General features: G+C 40.5%; 2 protein-coding genes across 11 annotated transcripts in view; one reads left to right on the top strand and one right to left on the bottom strand.

Moving 5' to 3' along the window:
- The first annotated feature begins 4,231 nt into the window (after window positions 1–4,231).
- Window positions 4,232–14,946, top strand: slc27a2 (solute carrier family 27 member 2). Its single transcript, XM_085412466.1, has 10 exons — window positions 4,232–4,771; window positions 6,464–6,673; window positions 8,485–8,643; window positions 8,759–8,883; window positions 8,973–9,167; window positions 9,942–10,032; window positions 10,140–10,338; window positions 10,600–10,697; window positions 10,783–10,913; window positions 12,305–14,946. The coding sequence occupies exons 1-10, from the start codon at window positions 4,294–4,296 to the stop codon at window positions 12,479–12,481; spliced, it is 1,863 nt and encodes a 620-aa protein (XP_085268592.1). The 5' UTR covers window positions 4,232–4,293; the 3' UTR covers window positions 12,482–14,946.
- A 19-nt stretch (window positions 14,947–14,965) lies between these two features.
- Window positions 14,966–18,303, bottom strand: part of tjp1b (tight junction protein 1b) — a 61,475-nt gene continuing 58,137 nt past the window's right edge. For 6 of the 10 annotated variants that reach the window (XM_085412455.1, XM_085412456.1, XM_085412464.1 and 3 more), the window contains exon 29: window positions 14,966–16,753. In XM_085412455.1, coding sequence (XP_085268581.1) covers window positions 16,659–16,753 — 95 coding nt within the window. In that variant the 3' untranslated portion in view covers window positions 14,966–16,658. The remainder of the gene's footprint in view (window positions 16,754–18,303) is intronic. The other 4 variants (XM_085412460.1, XM_085412461.1, XM_085412462.1 and 1 more) reach the window with 1 other exon arrangement.

Below are 18,303 nucleotides of genomic sequence, written 5' to 3'. Positions count from 1 at the left end.
CTGTCACTGTCAGGGGGCTGAGTCTGTGACCCAGCATTTTGAGTTATTTTGTATTTTTTGATTACTTATGAGTTAATGTTGAGTCCTGGGGTTATTATTAGTTCATCTTAGTTGAAGTTTAGTCTGGTTTATGTTATCGTCCATGTCTCCTTGTTTTCTGTTTATCACGTATTATCTCCTCGTCTATGTAGGTTCCCCTTGTGTCTCTCTCCTCTGTCCCTCTGCCTCTCTCGTTCCCTCTCTCTGTCTCTTGTCTCTCCATGTTTCCTGTTTTTATTTAGATTTTATTTATGTTCACCGTGTTTAATTTTGCTTCCCCTGTGGCGTCACGTTCATTTGTGTCAGCTGTGTTTCTCGAGGTGTTTCCACTTCCCTCATTACCCTTCTGTGTATTTAAGTCCTCTGTCTCCCTCTGTTTAGTGTCAGATTGTCTGCATTGCTCCATGTTCATGTTCACGCCTTTGTCTTCTCTGCCTCAAATCTTGTTTTTTTCATGTTCCTGCTCATGTTCTTATGTCATAGTTCTCATAGTTAGTCTTAGCTGTTTCCAGTTTAGTTTCTAGTTTAGTTTTGCCCCAGTTCACCTTGCCTTTGTTTTGTGTTTTTTCCCTATCAGCCAAATAAATGGCTCCCTTTTTGTTATACCTTAGTTTTCTCTCTCCCTTGTCTGCTCTGGGTCCACTCCGCAAACACACCGACCATCCCGACCGTGACAGTTACTTACTAATCTTTATTTGTAATTGACTATTTTGTTTTAAAATCTTTGTTATGGTACAAATTTAACTGATCTTAAGAATCAATTTTTTTTTCTTATAGACAGAGTTTTGAGGAGTTTCCCTTTGCTTTCTTCTTCGTTCTACTCTCATCTGTATTAATGATAACTGGTTCAAGAGGAGTAAAGATCAAACCACAGCAATGCCTTGTACTGTGGTGGCCTTGGTGAACTCATCTAAGCTGGGGATAAGTAAGCGTAAGATGGTTGTTGGCTGCTCTGTGAGTTCAACAGGAGGACAAGGAGCTGAAACCATAACAGAGAGTGCTTCCTTTGTGGGTCAGGGGTCCTTCTCCAGATTATGTATTATAATCACATTTTCTCTGGTCTGAACCTCAGTGAAGCATGAGCTTTCAGCAGGGGGTGATGCAGAAGCTGTACTGTGTCAAAGTTATTTACTTACAGGCTGAAACATGAGGCAAACGTGTTTCACTGTCACATCAACAATTCTAATGAGCGGCACTGGTGCAAAGTTTGCACTGTTGCCTGGGCACGTCTCTGTCAGAGTGGAAAGGACTGTGCCTGATGTTACTCTGTGGTGTGACTGCCACCCTGTGCTGAAATAATAATCACAAGTTCAGCAGGAACAGCTGGAGCTGGAGGATCAGAAAAGTTGGTTTCTTTTGTGAGCTTGGGGTCCTTCTTGGGATTTGATAATACACTTTCATCATTACTGGCCTGAACCTCAGAAAACAATCATATCAATTTTATTTTCTGGATTTTTTTCGTTGTCACTTCAAACAATATTTATTTGATGTGATGATCTGGCTGACTGGGGGTGTGGGGCTGAATAATCTTGCAAACGTGTTTTATTTCTACATCAACATTTGTAGTCAGCAGCACTGGCGCACAGTTTGCGACGTCACTGAGCAGAATGTTGTGTGGATCTGTGTGACTTCTGACAGGATGACATGGGCCACGTCACTAGTTATTTATTTATTTTTGTTTTGCATGATGTTATGAAGGAAGGCTCAGGGTTTAAGTAATCAGCATCATGGGCTCATCTGATTAGAATGAGAATAAGCAGTCATCTAATCATTCACAGAGTTCTCCTTTTATTCTCAAATCAATAAAGGAAAGAAGGAAAGATACGCATTGACTGCCAATGCTGAAAGAAAATAGAGATTTAAGTTACTCATTACCTTAAACAATATATAAAATCAAAAACCCAAACAGAACCTCACCGCTGCTGCCACCCCGTGTGGGAGTGAAGAAAGAGTGAGCCAAAAGTAAATGCCGTCCTTATATAACATGTGACAGGTGAGTGCAATTAAGGACAAGCACTACACCCAATCAAAGGTGAGAGAACTAAACAAGGTGCATCTGGTGAAGTGAGTGAGTGTGCTAGGATGTGCTAAAATATGGGTCTTCACAACACATGACATTAAACGAATTAAATAGAAAGTAACTGAATAGACCAGCTGGTAATACCTGTTGTTTCCAAACACATCACCTAAGCTGACCACAATGAATAGTAGCCATGACTACTGTTCAAACAGGCAAACTAGTATTGCTGGTTATGGAGAAGCTTCAGATCTGAAAAGTTAAGGCCTTAAAGCTGCATTCTTTATAATAGCCAACAGGGGGTGGCTCCTCTGGTTGCTAACAGAAGTCTGATTTTATGAGTAAATTAAGCTTTCCTGGTGGATTTCTGGCAGAGGTGGGACCAAGTCATTGTCTTGCAAATCTCAAGTAAGTCTCAAGTCTTTACCCTCAAGTCACAAGTTAAGTCTCAAGTAATGTCAGGCAAGTCAGAGTCAAGTCTCAAGTCACTGGTGTAAAAGTCCGAGTAAAGTCACAAGTCTGAAACTTTGAATTTCAAGTCCTTTCAAGTCTTTAAAAAAATAAATAAATAAATAAAATGTTGCAGTTATGCTAAATGTAAATATTAGACCATGTGATTTTTAAATCTCTGTTTTTCTCAACACATGACGGAATAGTGATCTTAGAAAATATACACAAATTGTGAAATTGCACCTCTATAAAATGCAGCTCAATTACACTTGGCTCCAAGAATAATTTTCACCAACAATTCTGAGATAAGCTGCATGTTATTCTTGGATGCGCTTGTAGGACCGGCTTTAAAATAGCATGACAAAAATATTATACACATTCAAACCAAACAGTATCATCAACGTAGCTTCAACTGTCGGACAAAGTTGGAAGTTGTTCCATCTCTGTCTGTGATTACATGTTTTGCATATTGCATTTCATTTTTTGTTGACTACTTCATAGTTTATGTACTTGAAAAAAATAACTCCTTGCAGCATTTTTGAGCGTTTTTTTTTTTCTTAAAAAAAATCTGGTTAATTTGATTGGCTTGCTATAGCTCCCGCACACATACGTACGGAGTGTGGTTTGAATAAATGAATGAATGAATGAATTGAATTAATGGTGCACACTTTCTATATAATATGCGTGTTAAATTTTAGATTTGGGGAGAAATATCAAGTCTTTTCAAACCGGTTCAAGTCCAATTCAAGTCCCCGGTCATTGGTGTAAAAGTCCAAGTCTTAGAACATTTTTTTCAAGTCAAATCTAAAGTCATAACATTAATGACTCGAGTCCAAGTCACGTGACTCGAGTCCACACCTCTGATTTCTGGTGTCGGTCTCTAGTTTCAAACACTATAAAGACATCAAGTGAAGTTAGATTTTGTTCCCTTTAAGCCTGACCTATTTTCACTGAATGAGTTGCTGCTTTTCTCTATTTTTTAAGTACAGATTATAGAGATTTACTGGGAAAAACAAGCCTGTTACTGGAAACAAGCATTGTTTACTACCCTGTTTCACACTTTGAAACAGCCTTAGCAATTTCACACACCGCTCAAATCTGCAGGACAGTGGTAATATCTGACACTAAAATCACAAATCTTTCCCGAAAGCGCAGACTTGGTAGCAGGGTGCGGCGAGATGTTTGTGTTATTTCTCCCCCAGAGAGTAAAAAGCGAGCGTTTGTGCAACTCGCAGAGGAGCTCCTCCCCATAAATCAGCAGACGAATACAGAAGGCGCACTGGCGCACGCCCACCACCGCTCAGATTGCGGATTTATGATAAAGGTTGCCATTTACGGACTCGCTGTCCGTCGTTTATGACTGTTTTTGTTAATATGCGTGGGTGGATTTCAGTCTTCTCCCACTTGTTTGTGTTTAGAAATAATTACGAGGAAATTATTCGCATAAATCATTCCGATGTACTGAAACACAATCCATTCAGTCTCCCTTCAAAATAAAGTGCCAAACTGATTTGTTTGCTCGCTTTTCCCACTATTTACCACGCTAGAAGGCGTTTTCATGACATCGGGGGAAAATGCAACATAACATCAACAGTTAGGTTGTAAGTGGAAGTGGAAATTCTCGATTTAGCAACTGAAAAATATTCCCCGAAATGAAGGAGGGGTCAGCGGGGCAGATCCGAGCACCGCCCCGGGTCGAGACGGTGAACTTTGTCACAAATTTGACTGAGCAGCACAGTGTGCGCCTCCTCTGCCTCTCCCCACTTATTCTTTCAGCGCTCTGCAAAATGTACATCTGCTTCAGCGTCTTGGCCGGACTGGCACTTCTCTGTTTCTTTTACATCAGCGCGTTTTGTCCCTACTTTGGCGAAGATTTCGCGTACATCCTAAAGAGCATTAAATGTGGCATCAGACTAACCAAATACAAGAAAATCAAGCCCTTTTACAGCATATTGGACTGCTTCTTGGATGCAGCGAAGAGGCACCCCAAAAGGATCTTTGTACACTTCGAAGGTCGCTCGTACACTTATGGCGAAGTGGACAAACAGAGCAACAAGGTGGCCCGAGCCCTGCAGGCTGAAGCCCGGCTGAAGGAGGGGGACACGGTGGCCCTGTTCCTTGCGAACGAGCCCAGCTTCATTTGGACTTGGCTCGGTTTGGCGAAGCTGGGCTGCCCGGCTGCCCTGCTCAACTTCAACATCAGATCCAAGTCCCTGTTGCACTGCTTCTCCTGCTGCGGGGCCAAAGTGATCATCGCCTCCTCAGGTGAGATACAGCGAGAAATAAATTATTGCGTCGGACCAGAGGAGGCTCTCGTTATTTGACGCGTCTCCCACAGGACTGCGAAGTTCAAAGTTCGACAGCAAGTGAGAGATAACTCTTCATGCTCGGCTTTTGTGCAAGTACGGAAAGTATCCTCAGATATTATATTATTAATTCTTCTTGTAAAATGATTTTGACCACGCAATTCATTGCAGAAGAGAAACGTGGGTCTCCAGCGTTTTACCCAACAGGGAATAAAAATCCTAAATTAAACCCTTTTACGCATCAAAGATGTTAAAATAAAGAGTTTATAAACAACAGTTTATATGAATTCTATAAATGAATGCAAACAGATACTGCTCAGTGCAGATTTTGCAGGCTACTTGACAATATAATTCACCCCGTCACATCTGTCCTGCCACTTTCCTCGTGTCTTATATTTATAGTAAGCTTTATTCCGCACTGCATCGCAGTTTTATTGGCACGGTGAACCTGCGTCAGGGACTCTCTCCCTGTTTTTTTTTTTTGTCTGTAAATTAAACTAGAAGGCATGGATGATAATAATAAAAATAAATTGCTTTGCACCACCTGCCACATGAATGCTGTACTTCCAGCTTAATTATAAAAACCTCCAGCTAGAAACTCAGTGCTTCCACAAAGGAAAAACTGAGCTAGTCGGTCTTTGAGTAAATTGCGACATAAACCTAAACGTTTGTTTGAGATCAGTCCCAATCAATAACCTCTGCTTAAAGGTTATTATTGATCAGCTTTAGTCGCGGCCAAAAGTTAGACGTTAGGATAAACTTAAATAGATTTAAAAAAAAGTGCAGGAAGTGCATTTTTGCTGGATCGATTAATTGCTATTCTATATCTGCATATATGTAGGGGATACGATCTTGATTAATCAGAATCAGAATCAGAATCAGAATACTTTATTCATCCCGAGGGAAATTAGGGGTTACAGCAGGCAGCACGCTAATGGCGCATGCGCACTCACAAAGGAACCTTCTGACCAACTTTACACAAACATCACATTGGGCAGACATGTCAGAAGGTAGGCTGATAGGAAAAAACAACGAAAATACACTACATGAGGTAAGAGGAGGAGAAAAAAAAAACTCCACTCAGACTGAGCTCCTAGTGGGAGAACAGTTTGATAAAAGAAAAAACACCTCAGCACAAAAGCACATGACTATCAATACACCATAGAAACACGAGACAAGCAACAGGGGCGGGTAAAGGGTAAGAGAGAGCCGGCACGTTTCATACAAATTACATGAACGCCAGTGTTTGGTTATAATGGTTAGACATAGAAGAGAAGCAGTGTTTAAGCTATTTTGGTGGTTCCAACTGTGGCAGTGCAGTTTTGAACGGATGAACATTTGCAAAAAGGAAAACGAATACTTCACATATGAGCAGAAATGATTAAAGAACAAGGGGGCTCTTCATGCTCCACACTGAAGAGCAACTTCATCGGAAGAACAATCTCAGCTTGCAAACGTGTTTCTTTGCGTTCTCATTATAGAACTTAAAAGGCCTTTACTAAGAAATGCATGCATGAGAGCTGAACTTCCCACCCCAGTGGGATCAGGGATACATGATACAGGCCCACATGTGTAGGTGCACATGTGCCACATTTGGCAACACAGCGCTATGACGGGCTGTGTTGAGCTGAAAGCTACTGTCTAATTGTAGAGCTGCAGGATGCTGTGGAGGAGGTCCTGCCGACGCTGAGGGAGCGGGGTATCAGCGTGTACCTCATGTCGGACAGCTGCAGTGTGCAGGGCATCACCGCTTTGTCTGACAAGATCTCCAAGGCCTCAGATCAGCCACTGTCCCGGGACCTCAGGGCCAACATCCATATCAGGAGCACCGCTCTCTACATCTACACATCTGGGACCACAGGTAACAACAGCAAACTGCTCTGAAACAAACGCTGGCACGCAAAATAAGATTGCAATGATAACAGTCAAGCTTATGAGGTGCATCAAGCTTCAAACACTAGATCTGTGCTCAGCCACACCTTCTGTTCTTGGAGAGGGGTGTTAATTGAACGTGGTCATCTGTGGGCAATAACATTTGCTGAAAGGCAAAAAGCAAACACACTCACAGCTTCCTAACTGATAAAAAGTGAACCCTGGGGTTTTCTTGTTACAGGATTTTTTTTCCCTCACTCTGCATTGTTTTCACAGTTTACTAGCCAGTAGTTTTATTCTTTCCTGCCTTTATTGGCACACTGCAGAATGTCTTGGCACAGTACCAGTGTTAGTGACAGATTGTGTGTCTTACACATCTTACACATGCCTGATTTAGACAAACTGTGAATGCTCTCACTACTTCATAGCACTAACACAAGTGAAAACATAAACACTGAACCTTTAAGTCCTGGTTGTGTGAAGCCTGCACACATGTTTAATTGTGGTAATTAAATTTGATCAGACTAATGGGTGAGGGGGAAAAAATCTGCACAATTGTTCTTTCTGATGCAGGCTTGCTGATCTTCGCTCCATCAAGGTGCATTACAGGGATGTGCCTAAATTAAATGCTGTATGTCCCACAGAGCTTTTTCAGATAAGAGTAGCACATGATGCAAGCTGGAACATCTGTTATTCACCGTCATTTTAAATGGTATACTAGTTTTAGCTGGTGGAAAATAGGCTTAAATCAAAATTTAGTCCCAGTTGAGTCCTTAAGACGGTCTTTTACAACGATGTGCTGAACAAGCTTGGATCTGCAGAAAACCTGATGGATGTATAAGTCCACTCTTTAGCAACTTCTGTTACCTTTATTGCCTTATATTCATTCTTTTAAAAGATACAATTATCGTAAAGGTGAACACCACTCTATAGACTCTATAAACCTGCTGTGCCTCAGGTAGTAGAGTGGGTCATCTACCAACCAGGAGCTGGTGGTCTGAACCCAAGTTTCTCCTGATGCATTCAGTGGAGTATGCATGTTAGAAAAAAGCACTGTATTAATGTGTGTGTGATTGGGTGAATGAGATCTGTGGCAGGAAGCACTCTGAGTGCTAAACTTGAGTTAAAAGGCGTGGTCTCAGGAGTTTGAAAAAAAGAAGGCAACTGGACGTCTTTAAGTTTTTTGTATGTTTTTTGTTGTTGTTGTTTTTTTTTTAAGCTGAATTGTAAGCTGCTAATAGTTGGCTTCACAAGCCAAACCTGCTGTTCCGTGATGGTCATTCACAGTGGACATAGATGTCCTCCTTCACTCCTCGCTCGCGCTGTTTTCTCAGTCCAGAGTGACCTTTATCCTTTACGTGTAGCTCCTTAGACTGATAACCTATGCAGATATGCCGAAAGGCGTGGTACAAGTCCATTTACCATAACTTTAAGAAGAAGTAGAGTCATTTTCTCCTCGACTTCAATACACCTTTTTTTCAGTGTTTCCATTTAAACAAAATGTGGCTTCGGCACAGCATGGATAAAAACAGAAGAATCATTCACCTGATCGATTATTTAGTTTTCACCATTTAGAGTTATCTGCACCAGTTCATTATGAAAAATTCAGCATCTATAGCTGCTGAGAATCCATTATATTCACCATCTACTTGGGACTGTTTGTTGCTGAGAAGATTAAATGTTGCTTTGTGCAGTCATTAGAAGATTCAGGATCAATGAATGAACCACAGTGAAGTGCATCATACTACTTTGTTCCTCTTTAATTCAAAAGCACAATCTGTTATTCTTTTCCCTGGGAAGGTTTGCCTAAAGCAGCCATTGTCACACATGAGAGGGTGTGGGCCGCCTCCTTCCTCCAGTCGATATGTGGAGTCACAGCAGAGGACATCTTCTACATCAATCTGCCTCTCTATCACAGCGCCGGCTTCTTGATCGGAATGACTGGAGCCATCGAGAGAGGTAATGATCCTCTTAATCCTCTCAAGAGTACAAGAGCAAAAGCATCTGCACGCCTGGGTCAGGAGCTTAAGCGGTTAAGGAAGATAAAGGTTGTGTAATATGATTTGACTTGCAGGTATTACCATAGTCCTGAAGAGAAAGTTTTCTGCCTCTCAGTTCTGGGATGATTGCAAGAAGTATGACATCACGGTGATGCAGCACATCGGTGAAACGTTGCGCTATCTCTGCAACACGCCCAAGGTAAGAGGAAACCTAATCAGTCTGCAGCTACGTCAGTCAGCCGCCGTCCTAATGGTGGAATATCTCCGTGTCCATCCCGCTCTTGGCAGAAAGACGATGAGAAGAACCACAAAGTGAGAATTGCAATCGGCAACGGTGTCCGAACGGACGTTTGGTCCGAGTTTCTTCATCGCTTTGGAGACATTAAAGTTAGAGAGCTGTACGCTGCCACAGAGGGAAACATCGGCTTCATCAACTACACGTCCAAGATCGGCGCAGTCGGACGAGTCAACTTTGTGCACCGGGTAGGAAAAGGAAGCAAGTCGCATGTTTTCACAGTGTGGTGCAATGTCTGTGTTAATATCTGGAGCTTACATTGGTCGATCACATTTAAATTAAATTGGAGCAAAATGTCATCAACAGCTACAGGAGTGAGTTGAATTTGAAAATAAACACCCACACATGCATTCTTGGATACAAAATGATAAACGGGCAAAGGGCGACTACATTTAAAGTTGTGGTGGCCGTTTGATTGGACAAACAGTGCATACAGATATTTTAAGCAAAACTTGACTGTGTTTGTCCCCCATGAAGAAGAGTCTCAGACTCTCTGTACACACAAATGATGAAGGCCATTATGTGTACAGTGTTTTTAAATGATCAGATCATTCAAATCACTTCTCTTGGCTAAGCACTTTACATTCTAAAACTTTATCTGTTAAAAATCACCCTCATTTCTTGGCGCAATCACTTACCTGGACCTCAGATAGAGATAGGCCTTGTACTATGAAGCAAGATCAGCATACACAGGACATATCTGACTTTATCTCATAACCTGTTCCAGAGCAGATTTGGTTTATAGTGTAAGTCAGAGTGGTGATGTAACCCTGTAATAAGTGAACCAACTTTGCAATACTTAGAAAAGTTACATGGATAAGCCTAAATCCTATTTTTTTTATCAAATCCTGAAACAAGCATGTTGATGTTTGTGCGTCCTCACAGAGTTGCTGCCATGCTGGCTGTTCCACTACTTTTAAAAATTTTAACTGGTGGGTTTTCTTTCCTTCTTCCTTTTCCAGTTTTTCTTCCCCTACACTTTGATCAAGTTTGACATTGAGAAGGAGGAACCTGTCAGGGACTCGCAGGGTCTGTGCATCCAAGCAGCCGTAGGTGAGTCTGTAAAGAGAAATCGGGTTCAATTTAAAGGAGTTTTAGTTTGATAGAAGTGAAATTAAAAAGGAGTTTTGATTTATTTTGTTTCCTGATGTCTCTACCAGGTGAAACGGGACTTTTAGTGGGAAGGGTAACAAAGAGGTCCCCCTTTGTTGGCTACGCTGGTAACAAGGAGCAGACGGAGAAGAAGCGGCTTCGAGACGTCCTGAAAAAGGGCGACCTGTACTTCAACACCGGCGATTTGCTTCGGTTCGACAAAGAGAACTTTGTGTACTTTCAAGATCGAGTCGGCGACACTTTCAGGCAAGTTGTGACTCATTTTTGTGTTGACCTGTCGCTTTGTTTTTGTGGTTCTGCCCAGATGATCGAGTCTAGACTGAGTCACCGTTTGGTCTGGTTTAGTTCTCAGCTATTAAAAGTATAAAAATATGCAATTAACAGCTGGTTAGAATAGTGTGTGTGAAAATGGCTTTTTTTCTTTTGTGCAGGTGTTTACTTGCAGATCAGGTTCAAACTGTGCTGCAGAAATTGTTCATTGGAGTCTTTTCGTGTTTTTTGTTTCAGGTGGAAAGGAGAGAATGTCGCCACATCGGAGGTTGCAGACATTCTCACAATGGTTCACTGCATATTAGAGGCGAATGTTTACGGTGTGAAAGTTGAAGGTAAACGCACTCGGGTCATAAATATTAAAACCTTACAGAGCTGTCTGCACTTTGCATTTCATATTTCTCTCATTTTTCAATCAAGGTCATGAAGGGCGAGTCGGCATGGCAGCTCTCACTTTGGAAGAAGGACAAAAGTTCGACTGCTCGGCCACGTACACGCAGGTCGTCAACTACCTCCCAGCTTACGCGAGACCCAGATTCATCAGGATTCAGGTAATAAATATAAATAAATAATACATGCACATCCAGACCAGACGGGCCGCTATGGCTTAAAGATATTGTTTTAATTTGTGGTCTGATTCTGCTGTACTCACGGAGTTCATCCTTTCCACCTTTAATTAGTGCATGCTCAAAGGCTAAACGTGCTAAACGCTTGGTGTCTGAAATCCAGATGGCTGAAGCGGTGTGTGGATCAGAGTCTGAGCCCGAGTTTTTACTGTGTAAGATTACCAATAATGCAGATCAGAAATCAGATGTGTCATTGGGTCCCAATGTTGTTTTTTCTAGACAAATATTAAGGATTTCAGATTTTTCCTTTGAACCAAACAGGAAGGCAGTGCAGTGATGTAACCCTAACACTTCCTTCAGGGTTAGGGACAGCTGCAAGAAATGCTGACTCTGGCAACATATTTTCATGACTTGGTAAAACCGTAGAGGATGTGCCCTCCAGATAAAATTATTGGAGATGATTAAAAAGAAAGTTCCCAAGAAAGTGCAGTACAGGACCGTTCTACAGCTACTTTAACTATGAAATATTTGGATTTATGTACCAAGGAAATTACTCTAATATACCTTTTACCCCCAAAACTGCCTTAATTTATTGTGGCATAGATTCAACAAGGTGAAACATTTGTCAGGAACTTTGCTCCATGTTGACCTGACAGCATCACACAGCTGCTGCTCCCGTTCCACCACATCTCAAACACACTACTCAATTGAGATCTGGTGACTGTGGAGGCCATCTGAGTACAGTGAACTCACTGTCACGTTCAGGAAACCGATTGAGATCATATGAGCTTCATGGCATGGTGCGTTATCCTGCTGGAAGAAGCCATCAGAAGATGCATACACTGCGGTCATACAGGGATGGACATTAGAAACAATGCTCACATAGGCTGTGGTGTTTAAACGATGCTCAGTTGATACTAAGGGTCCCAAAGTGAGCCAAGAAAATATCCCCCACTCTATTACACCAAAACTATCCTTAACTGTTGAGCCAACGCATGAAGGAGCAATGATTACATGCTCTTTTCACCAAAATTGTGACCCTACCATCTGACTGTTGCAGCAGAATAAAACGCTCGTTAGACCAGAAGATGTTTTTCCCAATCTTCTAAGTGAACTTTGATCTGTCAGTGTGAATTATAGCTTCAGTTTCCCGTTTTTGACTGATAGAAGCACCGGCATGTTCTTATCTCTTTTGAGTTAATGTTGCCGTCCTCTAATAATAACTGTGTAATATTGCTTTGCAGTTTGTAGCTGATATCTGATCTGATTGACAGCATTGTTATTGGCGGTTTATCTTAATTATGTTTTGGTTTTCTTTGCTTTTTGTTCTACACTAAAGCTTGACACAAAAACATCTTTCAAACTGTGTTTTGCAGCCCTGCCTGGAGATGACGGGAACCTTCAAGATGAAGAAAGTGAAGTTGGTGGAGGAAGGATTCAACCCAGCTCACATCAAAGATCCTCTATACTTCCTGGATCCTGAAAAAAAGACTTATGTGCCCTTGACCGAAGAAATCTACAGAGCAGTCGTCTCGAAGGAAGTCAAACTCTAACACAGAAGCTAAAGTAGTCACTGCTGAGCCACTTTGTTTGCAAAGAAATAACAATAATGGATCTTAACAGATACTAATCTCAGGGACGGACTCGGAAACGTCAAGTCACGTTTGGAGAGATGGTTTTCATCTTTAGCACAGCTACCTTCACCTCTTACAGTGACACTATGTGATACAGAGAGTATGTGCTACTCACTGTGTTCTTAATTCGTTAATTAATTCTTTGGACAGTTAACCATAACATGCACATTTTACTGTAATCGCCTTTGTTTTTACATTGGACTGAAGCTCTTTTAATCCATTCCGATATCAGAGTCTGGATATTGACTTTTCAACATCTACTGTATCTCTTATGTAGGGATTTGTTGTTACCTAACTGGACTTTTGTACAGAGGTAAAAGCAGACACTGCGTTATCTGTTTGTGTACTGATGACACACACTGTAAATTAACAGTTTTATTGCATAACACTGCCCTGAAGTGCTGAAGTGTTAATGTAGCAGCTGCCGTTGTGCCCTTATAACCACATATGTGCACAATAAGAGGAACCTCCAGGCAGGCTTGCGGGGTGACTAACCTGCGCAACCTTTGACATAAATCAGACGAACTCTGTCACACCCTGTTGTTTAAAAAAAAAAAGAAAGAAAAAAAACATAAAAAGAAACTTGACAAACAGGCAGAGATCAGTGAACTCTGATAAGATATTTCTAAATGTTGTCTGACACTGAACTTTGTCTTAAATGACTCCCTTGAGCTACTGCAGAGTAAAGGTTAAACCAATCGAATTTATACAGGAAAAAAATCAAGTTTGGTTATTCCATCCTATTGACCTTTATTTTGTACAAATCACAGGGCCTACAGCAATATGACAAAAACATTTTATGTGGAATAGTTACACTTGTATAGTACGGATTTTTAAATGATGCAATTCTAAGAAGGTCAATGAACTTTTCCACCCAGATACTCTGATCAGAAAATATTTAAAACAGAGCACCACAGACTAGAACTGGTTTTTGGTAGAGCCCTAACAGGAATTTCAGTTTGGGGGGGGGGGGAGACGATGTGAAAGCACCACATTTGCTGTTTATGATGGATCCAGAAAGCTGACTGAATGAGGAGACCAAACGTTCACTCCATCCTGACTGCAGCTAAACTGCTGCAGGAAAAAAAAACCTGCCATCTCCACAGCTCCATCACTCAGGCCTTCAGAGTAATATTCAGTTCAAGTTGAATTTATATAGAGCCAAATCACAACAGTTGAGTCAAAGCGCTCCATTTTTGTAAGGTAAAGACACGCTGTGGAAGAGATTATTAACAACTAATGATTAAATGCAGAGAGGTGTATAAAACACAGTGAGGGGAAAAGAAGGTGAATGAACACTCATTGCATCATGGATAGCCTCGAGCAGCCTGGGCCTATTGCAGTGTAGACAGGATTCTGGGTCACCTGATCCAGCGCCAACGATCTACATTATCACAAAGTAAAGTTTAATCAAATGTTAAAAGGAGAGATTGTGTCTGTCTGATGAATCCAAACTTGGAGCTGGTTCCACAGAAGAGGAGCCTGGAAGCTGAAGGGGCTGCTTTTCTACTTTTAAATATGATAAGAACAACAACTGAGGCCGCAGTCTGAGTGAACTGCTGTAGAGTGGTGGGTATGGTATTATGGGGTCTTTAAGATAAAATGGCGCCTGATTATTAAAGACCTTGTATGTGAAGGGAATGGATTATGAATTCAGTTTGACAACCTACTTTGAGTTTACTAAACAGCATTCAAACTCACAGCACACAGATTCTCGATCTTATGAGTCGAATTCCAAAAATACTCTGATCAACAGCACTTGTCACTGGATTCCTGATAAAACCCTCATAATGCAATAAGGCAGTGGTGGGATGGTGCTATGAGTGTACATAATCTAGAAAAGGATAAATATAGCCAAAGTGTCCTTGAAGAAAACCTAGGCTGGGGAAGATGGTAAACAGATGCTTCCTGTCAAATAGGAGACGAGAAGTTCCTCAAATCCAGCAGTCCAAAGGCTGCAGATGTGCTCAGTGTTAAATGCTGCTTAAAGGGTTTCTACAAATCATTTAGTAAACATGCAAACATTTCTAGAAACACGTTTTGACTTGCCTTCTTATTGATTTTTTTCCTGATATGCAAAAATCCAGAAAATCCAGTACAGGGAGTTAAGCTCGCTGTGTGAACAGTAACCCACCCCAACGTCTCACTACATTTACAGATGGAACATTTTAGCAGGCAGGCGCAGAAAACTCAAAACTGAGCAATAAATTATTTCAAAAACAGCCGCCAACTCCTGAACCCTCGCGGGAATCATCTCGGATCCATTTGGCAGAAAATAAACTGGTGTTGCTGTGTCGCTATCTAAAAAGACGTGGGAAACAACACAACAGTGGAATCTGGGCAGCGTTTACTTTATAAATGAATTTATTTAGTAATACAGTGGTATACTTAGAAATGTGTTGCAAAGGAAAACAAATGAAAGTAAAATCAAAATAAATAAAAAGAATGTCAGCCACACGGGGAAAAAAACCAAAAAACTAGTGTCGGGTTGAAGCAGTGTCGTCATATCAAAAGAAAAATAGTACTGATGTGCCATAATAAATTGTCTTAGTACAAAAATACATTTCAGGGCACACAATACAGCATCCAGTATCACAAAGAAAGGAAGGGACCACTCTTCACAGCAGCCCCCCTCAAATACGTCTTTTAAAATCATTTAAACCGAGCACTTCTCTATTTTGTAAATAAGAATAAAAAGTTTTCTGACAGTTAAAAATGCCTTAAGTAGTGTGTATGTTTGTAATGTGTGTACGTGTTTGTATACGTTGGTAGAAAAGTCGGACTTATTACTGCTTATGTCAGTTCCAAGGCTCAGGGGTATAACCAGAATACAAACATAACCAATGTAACCGCTTTCTCTTTTTTAAACAAACGTTTTCTCTTTTATACAAAATAACAAAGATGTACAAAAGTTCATTTACAGAGAACCAAGGCCATATGCTAGCATTATGTACAGCCACAACTTAAACATCTTCTAGCTTGTTGTTTTGTTTTTTTGTATTTCCTCAGACTTCATATGCATAGCAGTAAAAGAAAGCATACCTTTTTCACCAGTCTCAATTATTCTCGTGTGCTAAATCCGAGTTCACCGTTTTTAGGAGAAAATGCAGAGACAACGACGACAACTTCTTTTTCTTCTTCTTCTTCTGCTTCTTCCGTAGTGATCGCTACAACTGAAGGAACCGATGTTTTAAAGTTTCACTGAAAAGTTAATATGCAGATAAGGCATCACTGCTTGCAGTGTACGATGGGATTTCTCATGTGTTGAACTTAGTAGTAGCAGGCTTCTGAACCTGAGTCATAGCACATGCATAGATCTCTAGACAGCAGGAGTTTGTAAAATCAAGTCAGTATATTTATCTACGGTAAAACATTTCTACAAAAAACACGTTTGAAACAGAGAGAACCCCGCTGGACGAGCGGGTGTCTGATACTAATACTTAACCTTCATTCTTCATTAGTTTTTTTGTTTTTGTTTAAATCTCGATGATGCCTACGTCTTCATGAGTCACGCTGAGCAATTTCTCAAGTCCTCAGAGATCCATCATGAGTGAAACGCATGACCACAGAACTCACAAACAAAAGTTTTGCATATACAAACTTTGCTGTTTGTGAGTTGTTGTTTTATTTTTGTTTTTATTTTTACAGTATGCAAAAATCAAACTGCAATATTAAACAAGTTTTCAAAATTATCCTCTTTTGTTTTGTTTTTACCTCCTCCACCGCTCTGAACCTTTACAAAATTAGCTAAAAATGTCAAAATGTGATTATTCAGTCTGTGGCACTGGTCATGCATTCCAACTCCAGTTCCTTTTGTTTAAATAACGTTTTCATCTTTATTTTTTGCAAGCCTTGTAAGCACCAAACCAAAAAGAAAGAAAGAAAGAAAAGAAAGGAGGAGTACAGCCTTGGGGATGCTGGACTCTGACTCTCCTTGTGTGTGTTTTTTTAAGTTTTTTTAAATTTTGGGCACAGTAAACAACGTGAGTTTGAGTTCATACTTCATCAAGCATTTTGCACCGTGGAGTGGGCACGGCAGGGGAGACTCGGGTCCCCTGCTTTATCACATTCAGTAACAGGCCAGCTGTTGCCCTCTTCAGAAGTGGTCAATGAGCACAGACACACAGTTTGCACCCACCAGGTAGTTTGGGTCTCCAGGGAGAGATTTGTTCTGCCAAGTTTTGGGATCACCTGCGGGGAACAAGAGACGTGACGTCAGCTGATGGAGAGCAGCTTTAAAATACAGAAAACTGAAACTGAAGGTACTCGAAACACGCGATTTAATAAAAATGCAAAGGCTGGTGATTTCAAATGATAGTGCACAAATTAATGAAGGGTGTTTCATGAATTTATGTTCCTCAGATGAGTGCATGTAATTAAGTAGTACTTAATTTAATGAATTTCAACATACTTATTCCACACATGAATTTAGAAGCAACCAAACTAGCAGGACTTCAGTTGAAAGGTCATGTACACCTGGCTGGCCTTTGTAAAAGCATTCAGCGCCAAGTTAGTGTCTACGTGCTGCCTCGTGATCTGATTTGATTTGAAAAGTGATTTGATTTGATTTGAAGTCCTTACTGTCATTTTTAAATCAAAAAATAATTACTTTAGTAATAAGAAAAGTTTACTAAAAGCAAGAACCCTGAGTGTGTGTCTAAATATACACCGACTGGCCACTTCATTAGGTGCACCTGTTCAACTGCTCAGTGAGGGGCTGGTCTGGGCATTTTGCAAAATCGCTGACCAAAATCTCATATCCCGATATAAGACTTCTATCGTCCCGATAACGATATAAATCACAAAAATGTAACATTTTCTGTAAATTCTGTGAATCTCGGGCAGCTCGACTTGCATGAAATGTTTCCAGCTGCGCGTCATGGAGTCGAGTGTTTTAACAGATGCATGAAACTATACATTTTTAGACATAAGTTGTAACGGCCGCCGTTTTCTTTGTGAGTATTTATTACACGGCGTGCTGCGGGGAAAAGCCTTTTCTAATGTTTGAGTCTAAGGTTTATTTTTTAGCACTTGGCGGCTCTTTTTTACTTCTCATTCGTAAATAATCTGCTCTTTCACGTGATTCAGTTTATTTTGAAAAGTCTCAACAGGATCTTGAGCTTTATTGTGAAAGGTTTATGTGGAACATAAACAAGCGGACACCGTCGCTGTTGCTAACGACAACGCATAAAAACAGGCGCTTGTCCATCAGTAGTATGGTTATATTACATATAAGAGAAAGAGAGAACTTTAAGAAATTAATATAACCACTACAGTGACCATCAAAATAATGAAAAAATATTGCCGTAGAGTTTATTTTGCAACACCACGAAACAAACGATAGCGTAAAATGAAACGATAGACGTTTTTATATCGTCATCCGATATATTTCAATATATCGAACAGCCCTACTTCTCAATAGATTATACTTAAACACAAGATCTCCCAAGCACTTACCTTATACCTTGATTATAAAACATTACCCTATTTCCTACATCTTGACTCACATCTGAATTTAAGTACAGTCACAGTATAGATGATAGGATACTCATGTAAAGGTTTCTGAAACTAGATCAGTTAACATGCCTATAAATTTCTTTCATTTCATAAAACATCTTTTTACTGGTCACAACACTTATCTGGCATGCAAAACATCACAAACTGTGACATTAAACATAAAAATTCAGCAAATGAAGACCAAGAATCAAACAAGTGGGCATTTGTTCTGTAACTGTAAAATT

The sequence above is a fragment of the Rhamphochromis longiceps genome, linkage group LG7 (genome assembly GCF_057381845.1).
Source record: "Rhamphochromis longiceps isolate RC_006_pf linkage group LG7, R_longiceps_female_GT1.1, whole genome shotgun sequence".
NCBI classification, from domain to species: Eukaryota; Metazoa; Chordata; class Actinopteri; order Cichliformes; family Cichlidae; genus Rhamphochromis; species Rhamphochromis longiceps.
Note: the sequence above shows the minus strand (reverse complement) of the source record. Positions and strands in the feature narration are given on the sequence as shown.